General features: G+C 48.1%; 2 protein-coding genes across 5 annotated transcripts in view; one reads left to right on the top strand and one right to left on the bottom strand.

Moving 5' to 3' along the window:
* Positions 1-15,940, top strand: part of HAGH (hydroxyacylglutathione hydrolase) — a 33,165-nt gene that overhangs the window by 3,614 nt on the left and 13,611 nt on the right. The window contains exons 1-4 of one of the 4 annotated variants that reach the window (XM_010597423.3): positions 7,935-8,057; positions 8,419-8,558; positions 11,692-11,864; positions 12,644-12,708. In XM_010597423.3, coding sequence (XP_010595725.1) covers positions 11,739-11,864; positions 12,644-12,708 — 191 coding nt within the window. In that variant the 5' untranslated portion in view covers positions 7,935-8,057; positions 8,419-8,558; positions 11,692-11,738. Of the gene's footprint in view, positions 1-7,928; positions 8,058-8,418; positions 8,559-11,691; positions 11,865-12,643; positions 12,709-15,940 lie in introns of those variants that run through there. The other 3 variants (XM_003417778.4, XM_023557531.2, XM_064295363.1) reach the window with 3 other exon arrangements.
* FAHD1 (fumarylacetoacetate hydrolase domain containing 1) lies at positions 3,910-7,852 on the bottom strand. The gene has a single exon (XM_003417777.4). The coding sequence runs from the start codon at positions 7,571-7,573 to the stop codon at positions 6,908-6,910; it is 666 nt and encodes a 221-aa protein (XP_003417825.1). The 5' UTR covers positions 7,574-7,852; the 3' UTR covers positions 3,910-6,907.

Raw genomic sequence — 15,940 nt, 5'->3', positions numbered from 1 at the left:
TATTTGACTTTAGCTACTTTGGCCAACTACCAATCCTTCTTCGTTTCCATCTTTCACGTTCCAATCATCAGTAATTATCAGTGCATCTTGATTGCATGTTTGATCAATTTCAGGCTGCAGAAGTTGGTAAAAAATCTTCAGTTTCTTTATCTTTGGCCTTAGTGGTTGGTGTGTAAATTTGAAAAAGTTGTATTAACTGGTCTTCCTTGTAGACATGTGGATATTATCTTATCACTGACAGTGTTGTACTTTAGGATAGATCTTGAAATGTTCTTTTTGATGATGAAAGTGACACCATTCTTCTTCAATTTGTTGTTCCCGGCATGGTAGACCGTAGAATTGTCTGATTCAAAATGGCCAATACCAGTCCATTTCAGCTCACTAATGCCTAGGATATTGATCTTTATGTGGTCCGTTTCATTTTTGATTTCCAACTTTCCTAGATTCATACTTCATACATTTCACGTTGTGATTATTAATGGATGTTAGCAGCTGTTTCTTCTCATTTTGAGCCATGCTTCAGTATATATTGTGTGTGTGTGTGTATATATATATGCACACATATACATAGTTATCACATACCTATTGTATATAAAATGTAGCCATAGTTTTATTCGATAATATAAGCATGTGCGTGTATTCTTGGGTTCTGCCAGTGTAGTGGTGGAGCCAGCACAGCCAGCAGAGGGCTCTGAGTAGCCTCCTCTCTGTTACCTAGTTCACTAAAGGGACACCCTGGTTTCTCATGTCAGCTAATGACGTGTCTACAGGGCTAGATATCAAGCCAAATGGAATTAAAGGTGCTTCACAAAATTTACCTTGCACATTAATGAAATACAGATTACAAATTGATCGCTATCTAAGTCTGTTTAGGCATGTACTCAAAGAGGTTAAAAGACTGAGCATCCCAGCATAATTGAGATGTCCACATGAAAGAAACACCCCCATGTCTGGAGCCCCCACCTCCCCCAGGAGCCTTTCTTTTTCTGGTCTTACCATTTTTTGGCTGCATATTTTATATTGCTTTATAGATATGGGAACCCTGGTGGCGTAGTGGTTAAGTGCTACGGCTGCTAACCAAAGCGTCAGCAGTTCAAATCCGCCAGGTGTTCCTTGGAAACTCTATGGGGCAGTTCTACCCTGTCCAATAGGGTTGCTAGGAGTTGGAATCAACTCGACGGCACTGGGTTTGGTTTTTGGTTTTGGTATAGACATAGGCTGATGATGATACGATTTTTTCTAATCCTCTATTATTGGTTCATTTCAGTAAGTCTTTCCTAGTTCTGCTTAGGTATTGATTGGTTCAGTGCTCTGCATGGCAGAAGCACATATATATTTGCCTGACCATTATTCATCTTAAGGAGCCCGGGGGTGTTTTTCTGCTTTTAAAATATTTTTTCTTTTTATTAAAAGTTTTACATGTTGTAGAAAAATTAGAAAATAGATAATGAAACCGGACAACCTGTAATCCCTCATTCCACATTTTTGTATGTTTTTCCTGACGATCATCTATCTGTCCATCTATGTTAAAGTATAATTACAAATACAGGTTTTTTTTGTCTTAGTTACCTAGTGCTGCCGTAACAGAAATACCACCGTGGGGGCTTTAAAGAACAAGAACTTATTGTCTCTCAGTTTTGGAGCCTGAAAGGCCAAATCCAGGGCATCAGCAGATCTCTGCTCTGTCTGCTCTGGAAGATCCTCCCTTGTCTCTTTCAGCTTCCAGCAACCCCGGGCATTCCTTCACTTGTAGGTGGATCCTCACATGGCATCTCCCCCTGTGTATGTCTCTGGATCTGTTTTCCATTTTTTAAGACCCTAGTCAGGAGGAATTTGGTTTAAGACTCACCCTACTGCAGTATGACCTCAATAACATAACGTAAAAGAAAACTCTTATTCCCTAACAGAGTCATACTCCCAGGTATGAGGATTGGGCCTTCAGCATATTTTTGGGGGGAGTACACAATTCAACCCAAGATATACATCCATAAATATTCTACATAATTTTAATGGCTGCATACCATTCCACTAGATGAGTATAGGATAGTGAATGTAATCATTGCAGCACCATTGAACATTTGGGGCGGGGGGTGTCCTGTCTTTAGCTGTTGCAAACAACAGCTGCAGCTAAATCTTTGTTCACATTCTTAATAATCTCCTCGGGGTAAATTTCTGGACAGCAGATTACTACAATAATATTAATAGCTAACATTATTAAGTGCTATATGTGACAGACACGATAAGCACTTCACTGACATTGTGCTGTCATGCAGGTATTGCTATTTAGCCCATTTTACAGGTTGAGAATCTGAAGCACAAAGTGTTTATGCTCTAAGTCACACAGGTCATCTGAGGTGGGGAGGGCAGGGTGAGACTGGGGTCCTGGCCATCAGGCTTTGCTGAGCCTGTGCAGGAACATTTGTCAGGCTTTGATCATTGACCAATTGCCCCCCGAAAAATTTTTTACACACAATAGCCACGTAAGAGAGTTTCCAGTTTCTTGAGTTGCTGCCAGCACTGCACCCTGGTCATGATCCTGCAGTTGGTTTCTGTCATGCAGTTTGCCACGTGAGTCTAGTCTGAGTCTAACACGCCACACACTCCTTTCTGACTCGGTCCGACTGCAGACTTGTCACTTCCCTCAAAGATGGATTTCCTGTGAAACATATTCCCCATACAATCCTAGGTCCACACTTTCCAAAGGAAATGTTCATCCTGCTTATCACTTCTCTGTGAGATGCCAAGGGGCAAAGGGCAAAAAGAGAGAGAAGAGAAGTCAGAATCTGTCAGCACTGAGAACTTCAGAAGGTAGTGCTGACCCTGTCCTGGAGGATTTATGGGGGTGAAAGAATTAGCAAATGATACAAAACCCACTATAATCAAGAGTTCCAGATGTGTTAAGCCTACCAGGGCTGGGTGGGGGGGTTCTACTATCACCTCTATTTGTCATTGATTCTGACTCATGGTGACCCTGTATGTGTCAGAGAATTGCGCCCATAGGGTTTTCAGTGGTTGATTTTTCAGGAGATCTTCTGAGGCATCTCTGGGTAGACTCGAACCTCCAACCTTTTGGTTAGCAGCTGAACGCATTAACTGCACCACCCAAGGACTCCAGGTGAAGGCTTCAGGGAATAAATAAACACTAAGGCACTTGGAGCTGACTCCAGGTGGAAAATGGATGTATCATTTGAAGAGCTGGAATATGAGGAGGGTGTACTCTAGGAGTTAAAGGCCCAGGAGACTCAGGCCTGGGAAAGTGAGGGCCCTGACCAGAGCAGGGGAAGCAAGAGCTTGGGGAAGCAGGTGGGTGTCACCTCCTCTGGTGGGACTTCTCTAAGGGGAAAGGGTCCTCTGGTTCTTATTGCTTTTTTTTCCTCCAGAATTCAGTCACCCTTTTTTTTTTAATCATGGGTGAGGAAACCCTGGTGGCACAGTGGTTAAGTGCTATGGCTGCTAACCAAAAGGCTGGCAGTTCAAATCCACCAAGTGCTCCTTGGAAGCTCTATGGCGCAGTTCTACTCTGTCCTGTAGGGTCACTATGAGTCAGAATCGACTCTATGGCAATGGGTGAATCATGGGTGATAGCTCTGGTGGCGCAATGGTTAACAAAAAGGTTGGTGGTTCAAACACACCTGGTGGCTCTGCAGGAGAAAGACCTGGTGATCTGTTTCTGTAAAGATTACAGCGTAGGAAACCCTATGTCATATAGGGTCGCTATGAGTCGGAATCGACTCGACGGCCCACACCAACAATTTTCGTAGAACAAGAAATAATTCATTTATTAATATTTTCTGATATATTTTTAAAATATTAGGTTCCATCGTAACCAAGGAAATTTGAAGAATTCCTCAAGAAGAAACTTTAAAATCAATAATAAAAACCAGTAAAAAAATCCTACTATTGAAAGGCCCATTCAACAAAAAAGACTTTATTTAGAAGCATTGTTGTTGGTGTTAGTTGACATCAAGTCGACTCTGACACATGGCGACCCCATGTGTGCAGAGTAGAAGGGCTGCTTCATAGCCTTTTCAAAGCTGTGATCATTCAGAAACAGATCTTTATAATACTAACTTTTTATCAAAGCCCAATGTATATATGTTTAAAAAAAACTCCAGAAGAATGGATGTCAAATGATATATTTTTTAATTGTGCTTTAGGTGAGTTTACAGGTCCAGTTAATTTCTCATACAAAAAATTTATACACATACTGTTATGTGACAGTATCTGCAATCCCTATAATGTGATAGTACACTCGCCCTTTCCACCTTGGGTTTCCCGTGTCTATCCAGCCAGCTCTGTCCCTTCCTGCCTCCGGACAGGAGCAGCCCATTTAGTCTTGTGTATCTACTTGAACTAAGTAGCACACTCTTTGTATTTATGTTTTATAGTCCAGTCTAGTCTTTGTCTGCAGAGTGAGCTTCGGGAATAGTTTGTTCTGGGTTAACAGTGTCCCGGGCCCGCGGCTTCAGGGGTTCCTCCAGTCTCAGACCATTAAGTCTGGTCTTTTTATGTGAATTTGAGTTCTGCTCCACACTGTTCCCAAACAATATATTCTGTATGGACTGATACATTATGGAATTTTTAGGTGTGATGGTGGTGCTTATTCAGAGACCATGCTTATTCTCAGATGTGTGCTGTAAGGGTGAAGTGGTTGTGCAACTGATTTCCAAACAGTTCTCTAAAATAAGTAGATAGGAAATAAGTGAGAGAAAGAAAACACTGCAAACGTTAACACAATTGCTGCATCTAGAGATGGGTGTATGGGGTTCATTGTACCAGTCTTTTAACTTCTCAGAACAAAAAGGTCAGGGAAAAATATATCTTCTGGATGAAAGGATTACTGGTGATGTTAGCAAAGCTATAAAACATCAGGAATTGTTGGAATTGGTGAGCCGATTGTTTTCTGATCCTTGCAGCCAAGGACTTTGTGTGCTGTACCTACAGTGCTGAGTCACATCTTTGTGCCATTGCATAAACAGCTACTTTGGACAAAACTTGTGCTACACTATGGTGGCCCTTGACCCCAGGGGCACTGTACACTCTGGGTGCTGATTTGTCCACTCAGGCAAGTGGACTCACGTGGACACCGCTTGTACTTAGCTTGCCATAATAAACCCACTTGGTAGACTCATGTCAGCTGAACCTTGCACCTGCTAGCTGGACTGATACACTGTCCAGATGAGTATACCCTTCCCATTGGCCCAGCTCTACCCCTGTGGGGGCCTAACCAAAGGAAAGAACTACAGTGTGCTGTTGCTACAAGCAAGTAATTAGCAACAATCTCAATGTCCAGAAATGGAGAACAGATGACAAAATGCTATGCAATCAGTGAAAATACTGCAGAAATATACTGAGTGACATGAAAAGATTATCAGGCTAGAGAATAGTATGGGTGGTATGAGTAAATTTTTTTAAAAATGACAACCATGCCCACAGATTTGGAAGTATGTACACTGAATGGTTAACTCTGGCTGCCTCTAGGTGGTGAGATTTTGGTTGTTCTTTTTGCTTACCTGTATTTTCTGACTCTGCAGTAATGAACATGTTCAAAAAGCAAAATAAGTTAAAATAGAATGACATTTAATAAACAAATCTCACTATGGCACTTCCTCATAAAAATTACAATTTAAACCTGGGGACTGCATACCTGTTTACAGGATGCACCCTCCACTGTGGTCAGGCTTGAGGTTCTGGTCTTGGGACAGCCAGGTTACATCTGGGCTCTTTCACTCTTTAGTGCTGCCTACCTCTTAAATTTACACCTTCATCTGTAAAATGGAGTGGAAGTAGCAATAGAAATGTCACAGCTTTGTGGAGGACTAAATACTACACAGAAAGCTCTTTGCACAATGCCTAGTGTTACTAAGTGCTCAGTAAATGTTAGCCATTGTTACTAACATTAGATGTCCTCAGCTTTCTCTGAGGGGCCTAGCAAATGCCTTCTGTTCACACTAGCACCAGGCACTCCCACAGCTGTGCTGTGCATCTTCCCTCGTTTTCAGAGAAGGGAGCAGTTGAGAGCCACAGCAGCACTCCTGGGCCATTCCACCACACTGAAGATGCCTTACCCTGGGTGGGAGGGAGAAAGTGCTTATTAACTTGCCTAGCGGTTAGAGCCCAGTGCTCAGGAGCCCCAGAAGGAAGTGTCTTTCCTCACCACTACTGGGAGGGGAAGAAGTATAACTTTAGGGCAAACAAGAGCACATTTATTTGGAAAGCAATAATTTCAAAATTATCTTCCAAATTCAGTCTGCGGGCCAGGGTGGATACCCTGAGTTAAATGGGTAAATAGTCATCAATCATTCACTTACTAAGTGAAATTTTAAATTAAGGGCTTATCTGGAGTGGTGTTTTTCCAAATTTCTCCAATAAAAAATCACCTGGAGTGCCCTGTAAACACAGCTTTCCAGGCCATCATCATAGAGATTGATTCAGTGAGTCTGGGATGGGCCGGTAATTTTGGAAATTTTTATTTTTACAAATAACCTACAGATGATCATCATCAAGGAAATCTGAGAAACACTGATCTGGCACACGATTTTCAGCTTCCTTTACAGATTTTAAGGCTTGGACTACTGAAATCCCAGACTGACCCATTGAAAAGTCTTATCCAGTCCAGTTTTAGAAAAACTAAGGCCGGTCTTTTGACCATTTGGTTTAATAGCCTCTCCTCTTCAGGGCCATTACCCATCCTTCATTCTGGTTGCTTCCTGAAGGCACTGTTTCTTGTTTCCATTACTGGCCCAGCTGTTCTACATCAGGTTTTTCTTGAAGGGTCCATCTTCCTTGAGGTAGAGCACTCAAAGCTAATTATTTTTTAAATAGATTTCTCATTAAAGGATTGTAATAACCTTTGCTAGCTTCTGCCTTGCTCCTTCTCTCTTGAAACTTGGCACTTTACATAGACTCAATATTCCGCCCTTTCCACCTTAAATCTCATACTGACGACCCCGTCTATGCCAGCTTGGATCTCATCGCTTTCTTTAACAGGCCCAACTCCCTTTGGCGTGCCGGTCAGGATGATATCGCCTTCTTCCAAGGTAATGATCTTAGAAACGTAGCTGATGATGTAGGGGATGGAAAAGATCATAGAGGAGGTCTCACCCTCCTGCCTGAGCTCGCCGTTGACCTTGAGCCAGAGTCTCAGCTTGTGAGGGTCGGATATCTTCTCCTTGGGCACGAACGCGCTGACGGGGCAGGAGGCAGTGAAGCCCTTGGCCAGGGTCCAGGGCAGCCCCTGCTTCTTACACTCGTTCTGCACGTCTCTGGCGGTCATGTCCAAGCATAGGGCATAGCCGGCCACGTAGTCCATGGACGCGGCCTGGGGCACCGCGCGGGCGCGCCGGCCCATCACCACGCCCAGCTCCAGCTCGTGCTGCAGGTCACGGCTGTAGGCCGGCATGAGGATGGGCGAGCCATCGGGGGCATAAGCGCTGGACGGCTTCAGGAAGAGCACTGGCTCGCTCAGCACGGCGCTCCGCATCTCCTTGGCGTGCTCCGCATAGTTCCTGCCCACGCACACTATGTTTTTGCCCCATTCCCAGAAGCGGCACAGCTGCCTAGGAGCCGCCATTACGCCCGCGGTCGACGGGATACGGCGCTCCGAGTCACGTGGGCCCGGCGGGGCCAGACGCGGCGCCTACGGCTGCCCCGAGGGGACAAATCACCTCCGAACTGTCCGGTCGGCTACAGCCCTGTCCACTCCGCGCTTGGCCTCCTGGGAGCTGCTGTCTGGAGGCTGCCTCACTGCTGCCCGGCCCGGGGAGGCCGGCCGTATCCCCAGGAGGCTGAGGTCGGCACGCAACTCTCGGGAACCGACACCGCCTTCAGGGCTCCCGGCAGCTGCTACTAGCCTGCTGATTCGACGCCAGCTCGCTGATTGGCGGGGGCGGGGCGGGACGGCGGCCGCTGATTGGCTGCGGCGTGCTTGCGCCGGGCGTTGTGCTTCCCGAGCGCCGCAGCCTTCCCAGCCGCCGTGCGGGTCATGGTTTCGGGTCGCGGGCTTGTTGGCTGCCGGAATCTCGCCGTCCTGGGAGCCTGCGCTCGCCGCGGCCTGGGTAGGTGGGCGGTGAGCGGCGCGGGGAGGCCGGCCGCGGAGGCGGTGAGCCTGACAGGGCCCGCCCGGGATGTGCCTCGGCCGCTCGTCCTCCACCCTGGGGCCGCTGTCGGGCCGGGACGAGGGGCACCGCTCCTGGGGCACGAGCTGCAAACGCCTGGCGGTGGGGGAGGTCGTTGAGTAGACGCCGAGGCGTCACAACGGCTCCCTGGTCGTGGGTGACGCCGGCCGGGCTCGGCCGCGGGACCTCCGGTCGAGACGTCGCGAGCCTTGCCGCGCACGCTCCGGATCGCCCGCGTCCGACGCGTGGGGCCGCCCGCAGGGGGCGGCCGCAAGCTGACGCTGTCTTTTATAAAAAACAGGTGTCTAACGCCTCCCGGACCACCGGTAGGCAGCCGGTTGTGGTCCAGAAAAGGTTCCCGGGAGTTGAGTCAGACAAGTGAGAGGGGCAGAAGACAGAGTGGGGTAACTTGTCAGCTGGGTGCGGAAGGATTTGTGCTAGGTAAGGAAATGTTTGTTCCAGAATAGCTCACAAACCCCGTTTCGGGAACCCAGCCTCTCCCTAGGGTCTGCCCGAAAGCGAGCTGAGCTCCTCTCACTCTCTGGGTTTCCGCGTCTTCCCCGTCTCTCCCCCTCCCCAGAATATAAAAACCCATATTTTTGTTCTCTGTAATGATGTGATTGTGTCTAAAGCCCAATGAAAATGTTGTGTTTATGTCTCCACGAACAAATCACGTCTTTTCACACCGGTTTTAGCTGGGAGGGAAAACCTTCAGGTATATAGTTCTTAAAAACCAAAGGCAGAACCTTAGAACAATGTTGGGTTCCACCAAGACTTGGTTCTGTGAGCTGAGGGGCCCTGGCCTGGTCACTTCGTTCCATGCAGCTGTCTTTCCATCCACCTCTGTAATGAGTGATGTTGGACTTGCTGGCCCCCAAGGACCTTCTCTTCAAGCTTTCAAATTCAGATTTCTTACAGTGTTGCCTCTAGCGTTGTTGGAATATGTTGGTCTTGATCTTGAAATCTCCTGTAACTTGCCATCTTATCTAGCTGATGTAGCAATAGGGGCAGTTGGTTTACTTGCTGTGTTTGGGAGCTGGTTAGCAGTTAGTTGGATGACCGCAGAGCGCTAGGTAGGGAGATGGAGCGGAGAGACCATCCTTACCCACTTTCACATCTTGCTGAGCACAGCCAAGGCTCTGGAGGGGCTGAAATGTCGTTACTAAGGGAAGAGCCTGTTTTTTGAGATTCCCAGAATCACAGGTTTTCTTCCATTTAGGGACATTCGTGGAAGTGTTGGAGCTGAGAGTGTTTGCATCAGGAGCCAGGCAGGAAGTGTAAGCCAGGCAGTGACTGTCCCATTTAAAGAGTTTTTTTTTCCCTCTCTGCACCTAATGCATTGATGCCAGGCAGAAAACAGGCCCAACAACTCAGACTCAGAGTAACCCTATGTGACAGAGTAGAACTGTCCCCAAGGGTTTTCTTGGCTGTAATCTTTTTTTTCTTTTTAAACTTTATTGTGCTTTAGGTGAAAGTTTAGAGTACAAATTAGTTTTTCATTCAAAAATTTTACAAATTGTTTCGTGACATTGGTTGCAATTCCTGCATTGTGTCAGCATCAGCACTGTCTTCCTTTCCCTTACCATTCTGGGTTCTCCCTGTCTGTTCATCCAGTTTTCCTATGCCTTCATGTTGTTGCTTTTGGGCAGGTGTTGCCCATTTGGTCTCGTATGCTAGATTGAACTAAGAAGTATGTTCCTCGCATGTGTTATTGTTTGTTTTATAGGCTTGCTTAATCTTTGGCTGAAAGGTAGACTTTGGGAGTGGCTTCAGTTCTGAGTTAGCAAGGTGTTGGTTGTAATCTTTACAGGAGCAGATCGCCTGGCCTCTTCTGTGATATCATTGGGTGGGTAGGTTGGCAGCTGAGTGGAAACTGTTTGCACCACCCAGAGACCTATGGGCCCAGTTAGAGAAGTGAAAATCTATGAAAGTCCTTCACTTTTAAAATATTTTGTGGGCCAAACGAAGCATAGGCTGCGAGTCTGGGACCTCTTCATAAACAGAATATCCCAGTTGCAATCAGTGAGATGGTAGTGTTTTCAGGCAGCGCTGAGCTATTTATGGAAAAGGAGTAAGGTTTGTGGTGCCAGCACCAAGCAAGCTCTTCCCTTAGCAATCAGCACACGTTCCCCAGGCGGCCACTTCTCCACAAGGCTCACTCAGTGCCTAGAGGAAGCTGAGCACCAGTTGGAAGTTATGTTCCCTGCACTTGGGCGGTGCTCTTGTTAAGATTCTGCCTGGAAATACGTAAACAGGGCCCCTTTTTGAGGAGGAAAATGCTGAGGCCTGTTGAAATCCCTCCCCCCACCGCCCCCCACTGCTCTGTAATCCCAATTAGGCTTGGACAGTGCCAGGGCTCAGGGGAGATAGAATATCACAGAAACTTGAACATACAAAAATGTTTATTTGTTGTCCACGAAGAGAAGGGTCTAGAGCATGCCCAGGTAGCTGTCAAAAGAGGTAAATGGATACGTTTGTGTAATCCTGAAAGTGACAGTTTAGGCCATTACTCTGGCCATAGCATTTAGATAGCCGGTGGAGACGTGGTTTGTCTGTCAGTCAGTCAGTGGGTGCTGCCTGCTTTCTGACTCCCTTTCGGGAGAGGTCCCCATCCCAGCGCCTACCCCAGAATTTCACAGCTGTCTTCTGTCAGCTTTTGTGGTTTTTTCCCTTTGAGCTAAGACCTACAGGACTGTTCTACCCGTGTGTATTTTATTCAGTAGGAGTTTCATTGTGAAGCTATGTTGGTGTCCAGCTTCTGGATGAAGGTGGTGTGTCCCTCAGTCCCCATTCCTAGCAGAGTCACCCAACCCAGCTGGCCGGTGATGCTGAGTATTCGACACTTGAGTTCAAAGCAGCATGGCCAGCTCTTCATTTCTCAGGACTGGTGGTGGTGCTGCCTCATCCAAGTCTTGAATTCCTGCAATTGGAGAGCAAATATCGTTTTCTGTTTTGACCAGAGGTCCTTGGAGGCAGCGCTGGGCACTGGGTTAAACTGCTAGGGCTCAGCACTTTCACCTGGGCCCCTTTCTCTTTGTCTTTTTTCTGAGCTGGGCATGAGCAGCTTAACAGTGGCCAGAATCACAACCACAACAGGCAGTTCTGGTCCTTTAAAAAAAAAAAAAAAAAAACCCACAACTCCAACTCATGGTGACCCAGACGTGTGAGGGTAGAACTGTGCTCCACAGGGTTTTCAACAGCTGGGATCTTTCAGAGGGAGATTGCCAGGCCTTTCTTCTGAGGTGCTTGTGGGTAGACTCAAACTTCCAACCTCTAGTTAGCCGCGTGCTTAGCTGTTTGTACTGCCTAAGAACTCCTTCTTGTCCTTTTAAGGCCTTGAAAAAGAAGACAAGGGGTTTAAGTCTCAACAGCTAATTTTCGTGAACATGAGCATGAACGAGGTTCTGTTGTTCTTGGAAATAAGTGGTCAAGTGAGGGTGTTCTCATCCTTGTCAGAGGAACCGAGACCATGCTTACGTGTCTCTGGGGCTGAGTGCTGGGCTAGGGCTGAGGTGAAGCCTCGGCTGGCATGGCCTCCCTCAGATGCTGCCCTGAAGCCTCATTGTTTCCTCAGGGCCAGCCCTGCTGGGAGTCCTCTTCCATCACACCGTGCGGAAGAGCATGATGGTTGAGCAGGCCGCGATGAAAGTGGAGCTCCTGCCTGCCCTGACTGACAACTACATGTATCTGGTCATCGACAAGGACACCAAGGAGGCTGCCATTGTGGACCCAGTGCAGCCCCAGAAGGTGTGGGTCACTGGATTCGGTGGGGGGCTGGGTGGGTGGGGGGTGTTGGGAGGCTTTGGTTCTGGCTGTGTCTCAGCCTTTTGTTGTTGGGTGCCATCAAGTCAATTCCGACTCATTGTGACGCCACCGGACAGAGTAGAGCCATGTCCTAGGGTTTCCTAGGCTGCAGTATTTTGGGGGGCATGAGCAGGCCCGTGCGGGAGCCATCCAGGTCGTGGCCCTTCTCACACCTCATTGCCCAGACCAGGTGTGGCCCTTCTCACGCCTCATCACCCAAACCTGGGCAGGGCCTCGTTGCCCAGACTGGGTGTGGTCTTTCTCATGGCTTGTGTCCCAGAAGCATTTCTTCAGGCCCCTGATGGCCTCTGTAGTTGTGTCCCGGCAGCTCTGCCAGAACCAAGTGGAGAGGAATCTGTTCCTGAATGCGTGTCTAGCCACGCTTTTCTCCCAGGGCCAGGGGATGGGGGAGGGTGGAGAATACCAAAGGCTTAGATTGGGAGATAAAAGGGACTCCGGCCTTAACATGGGGGCACAGTGAACCCCCAGGACTGTTTTCTCTCTTCTTGGTTCTCTGCCCCGTGTTGTCACCTTCGGGGTGTGGCCTCAGGGCTGAGCAGCTTGGAGAAGGTATGCCCATTTGGTCCAGAGAGAAAATGGTCACCTTTCCCCCACTCTCCTAGAGTTGGGACAAGTCAGGAGTCAGGGCGAACGGGGCCACAGTGCCCAGGAGCCAGGGTGGAGAGTGGGTGTGGCCTTTGTTCTTTCTCACCTTGGTGTAGGTCATGGAGACCGTGAAGAAGCACGGCGTGAAGCTGACCACTGTGCTTACCACCCACCACCACTGGTGAGTGCTGTGCCACATCATGTTTTCCTGCCACACCACAGAGCTCTGGGGCCTGACCAATTCCAGGGTTTCCCAGCAGGAAGCTTGGTGCTGGCTTAGGAGGGACACACGGTGGGGTAGGCTCTCTGGCCTCCCAGGTGTGCAGGCAGGAGCGGCTGGGGGTGGGAACTGGGGCAGGAGCCTGGGACACTTCTCTGCCTGGAGAGCCAGAGCCATCACAGCCCTCTGGCAGAGGGACACTCGCCCTACTGGTGCTTTGTCTCTACTGGACAGATGAGGGGACAGGCTCCCACTGTCTGCCTGCTGCCTTCTGCTCATGGCCTTTCAGGCCCTGACCACTTGGTCCTGTGTGATGAGGTTCCTTTAGCCTGGGGAGGGACAGATGGACGGATAGAAGAAGGGAGGGAGGGACAGCCTGGGAAGGAAGGACAGATGGACTGATGGAGGGACGGGAGATGGACCGATGGACGGACTGACTGAGGGAGGGACGGAAGGACAGATGGACCGAAGGACCGATGGACGGGGGAGGGAGGGAGGGACAGCCTGACAAAGGGAGGGATGGAAGGACGGATGGACAGAGAGGGGGACAGACAGACTGACGGAGGGTATGGGCAGGCTGGAACCATTGCGCTGTGCTCCACCTGTGTCCCCTTCTTTCCCTGTGCTCTTGAACTGGTGGCTTTGATGTCAGGGAGGAAACTAGTCTAGAAATCAGTGTTTTTTTAAAAACCCTTACTTGGAGGCTTTTTAAAAAAATTCTGAATGGAATTTTTTATTATATATTTATTAGCAGATATTCTGTGGGTGACTAATTATGGCTACCAGTGTTTTGTAGTTGGAAAAAACAAACAAAACCCACACATAACTTAGAGGCAGCTTGGAAATTCCACTTGTAATAAAATCAGCTGCAGAAGCTTTGCAGGACCGTAGTGAGTTACTTGGCAGAGCATTTTGCCATACATAACAGATAAATACAGAGTAAGGCAGATTTAAAAAAAAAGGAAAAACAGAAATGAAGTGAAAGCATCTGAAAAAGCTGAGGTTCTAGTCCGGGATCCTGGTAGTGTCAAACCAGGCCAACTGTGGACGCCTACCCCAGAAGGTGACTTATCTCTGTGGTGCATACAGTGGTTGGCCCGACGCGTGGTTCCAACTACAGTATCAGAAGTGAGCCAAGGCAATGAGGGAGATTGAACTAAGTCTGTTCAGTGATTGAAAAATAAATGAACTGGCAGTTCTAGTAATGGGAAGTAGTAAGGAACCAGAAAAGAAGCACTCCCTTTGGTTGTATCGTGTGTCACTACAGACAGTTCAATTTGGTTATGTTTTTCAAAGGTTGGCTATTTAGATGCAGAGGAAGAAGGAGAATATATATGATGTCAGGGTTAAGTGCTTGGCTGCTAACAGAATGGCTGCTGGTTCAAACTCATCCAGGGGCTCCATGGGAGAAAGACCTGGCAATCTGCTCCACTAAAAAAAAAAAAAAACACTAAAGATGGAAAAAAAAAACCCGTTGCCATCCTGGAAGCTATATGGGGCAGTTCTGTCACGTGGGGTCGCTATGAGGTAGAATTCACTAGACAGCATACAACAACAGTTTATCACTTGCTGAATAACTAGTGGGTTTATGAAGAGGTGTTTGACCTTTCCAGTGATCGTAGAAATTCAAATTAAAACAAGGAGATTTACAAAACTAGAAAAGTAGGTAATAACAGGTATTGGTGACAGCATAGAGAGACACATCTGAAATTATATATCTTTAAATTAGCAAAAATAAGCTGTGTTCACTAAAGAAATATTGGAAAATTCAGACAAGTAGAAGAACAAGGAGCCCTGGTGGTGCAGTGGTTAAGCACATGGCTGCTAACTGAAAGATTGATGGTTTGAACCTACCCAGTGGCTCCATGGGAGAAAGATCTGGCCATCTACTCCTGTATAGATGACAGCCTAGGAAACCCTATGGGGCAGGTCTGTCACATGGGGTCACTATGAGTCAGAATTGACTTGACACCATCCACCACCATCACTTAGGATGAAATAAGGACCACTGAAACGCTTTTTCCTATTCCTGCTGGTAGCCAAGGCACCCGCCCTGTGAGAAACCACAGTCCACGTCTTAGCTCCTTCTCAGTAGGATCTCCCCAGAGTCCTCAGACAAAAGTCTGTGAACACTGATGGAGTAAAAGGGAAACATTGGGGTATTTTAAGATAACATGATGAGTTGAGCAAGATTCCAACACCCCTTGGTGTCAGAGAAATGTGGTTTGCAGATGGTGTGAGCTCAGTGGGAGCTATTTTTAGTCTAGAAATTTGAGTTTTAAAAAATGCAGCCGTATTTTAAGTGTTTTTTTCTCTTTTTTTCTTGTTTTTAGTAGTTGAAAACTAAAGGATGGGGGGCGGGGAGAAAAAGCCTGTGTGTGGGTTTCAGTGCCAGAGTTGCTTGTTCCAGGCTGGCCCTCCTTTTGGCTTTTTGAAACTCTTAAAGCTCTTCAAAGCTGGAAAAACATGTTTGCTTGGCTCTGAATTCTCTTTCCAAACAACTATCTACAGCAGCCAGCACCTCGATTCTTGGACGCCCCCCCCACCCCCCGAGCGCCCACCGTGCGAAATTCTGCCTCCATGGAGCTGTCCCCTTGCCTCCTTTCTCCAGTTTGGCCTCCCTCTGTGGGGTTGTGAGGCATATGGGGCCTGGCCACAGCTCGTTCAGTGTTGATGCAGACAGGCAGCGTGACCGAATCTTCGGTGCCTCCTCCTTGTCATCCCTCCCAGCATCTGGGACAGTGAAGACATGACACAGGACCCCTGGTGTGTGTCAGGCAGGGAGGCTGGGCCTGCTTCTGGCTCTGTGTAGTGGGCTCCGACCCTGGAGACTCTCCTGCTGCCCTTATGGTCTGACCCTCAGTCCTCAGTCCTCGGCCCTCGGCCCTCGGCCCTCGGCCCTCAGCCCAGCCTTAAATGGACCCCTGGGGTATAGCCTGTGCCTCACACCGTGAGCAAGTTGTGTATTGATAGTTTATTGGGGGAGCATTGAAAAGTATCAGCAATTGGTGCAGGCCTTGGCTTTTCTGCCTTGGACTCACCTGGGGTGACCACCAACCTGGGTGTGACCACTGGCCTAGGTGTGATGGGCCCTCCTGGGGGGCAAAGTGGGGGCCTGGCAACTGGCAGGCTGCTGTTGGCCCCTGGACCCCTGCTGGTGGCAGGCAGGCGTTTCTTCTCTAGTCACCCTGAG

This window comes from Loxodonta africana, chromosome 12 (assembly GCF_030014295.1).
Source record: "Loxodonta africana isolate mLoxAfr1 chromosome 12, mLoxAfr1.hap2, whole genome shotgun sequence".
Classification (NCBI taxonomy): Eukaryota; Metazoa; Chordata; class Mammalia; order Proboscidea; family Elephantidae; genus Loxodonta; species Loxodonta africana.
The sequence above is the reverse complement of the archived record's forward strand: the minus strand, read 5'-3'. Positions and strand labels throughout refer to the sequence as shown.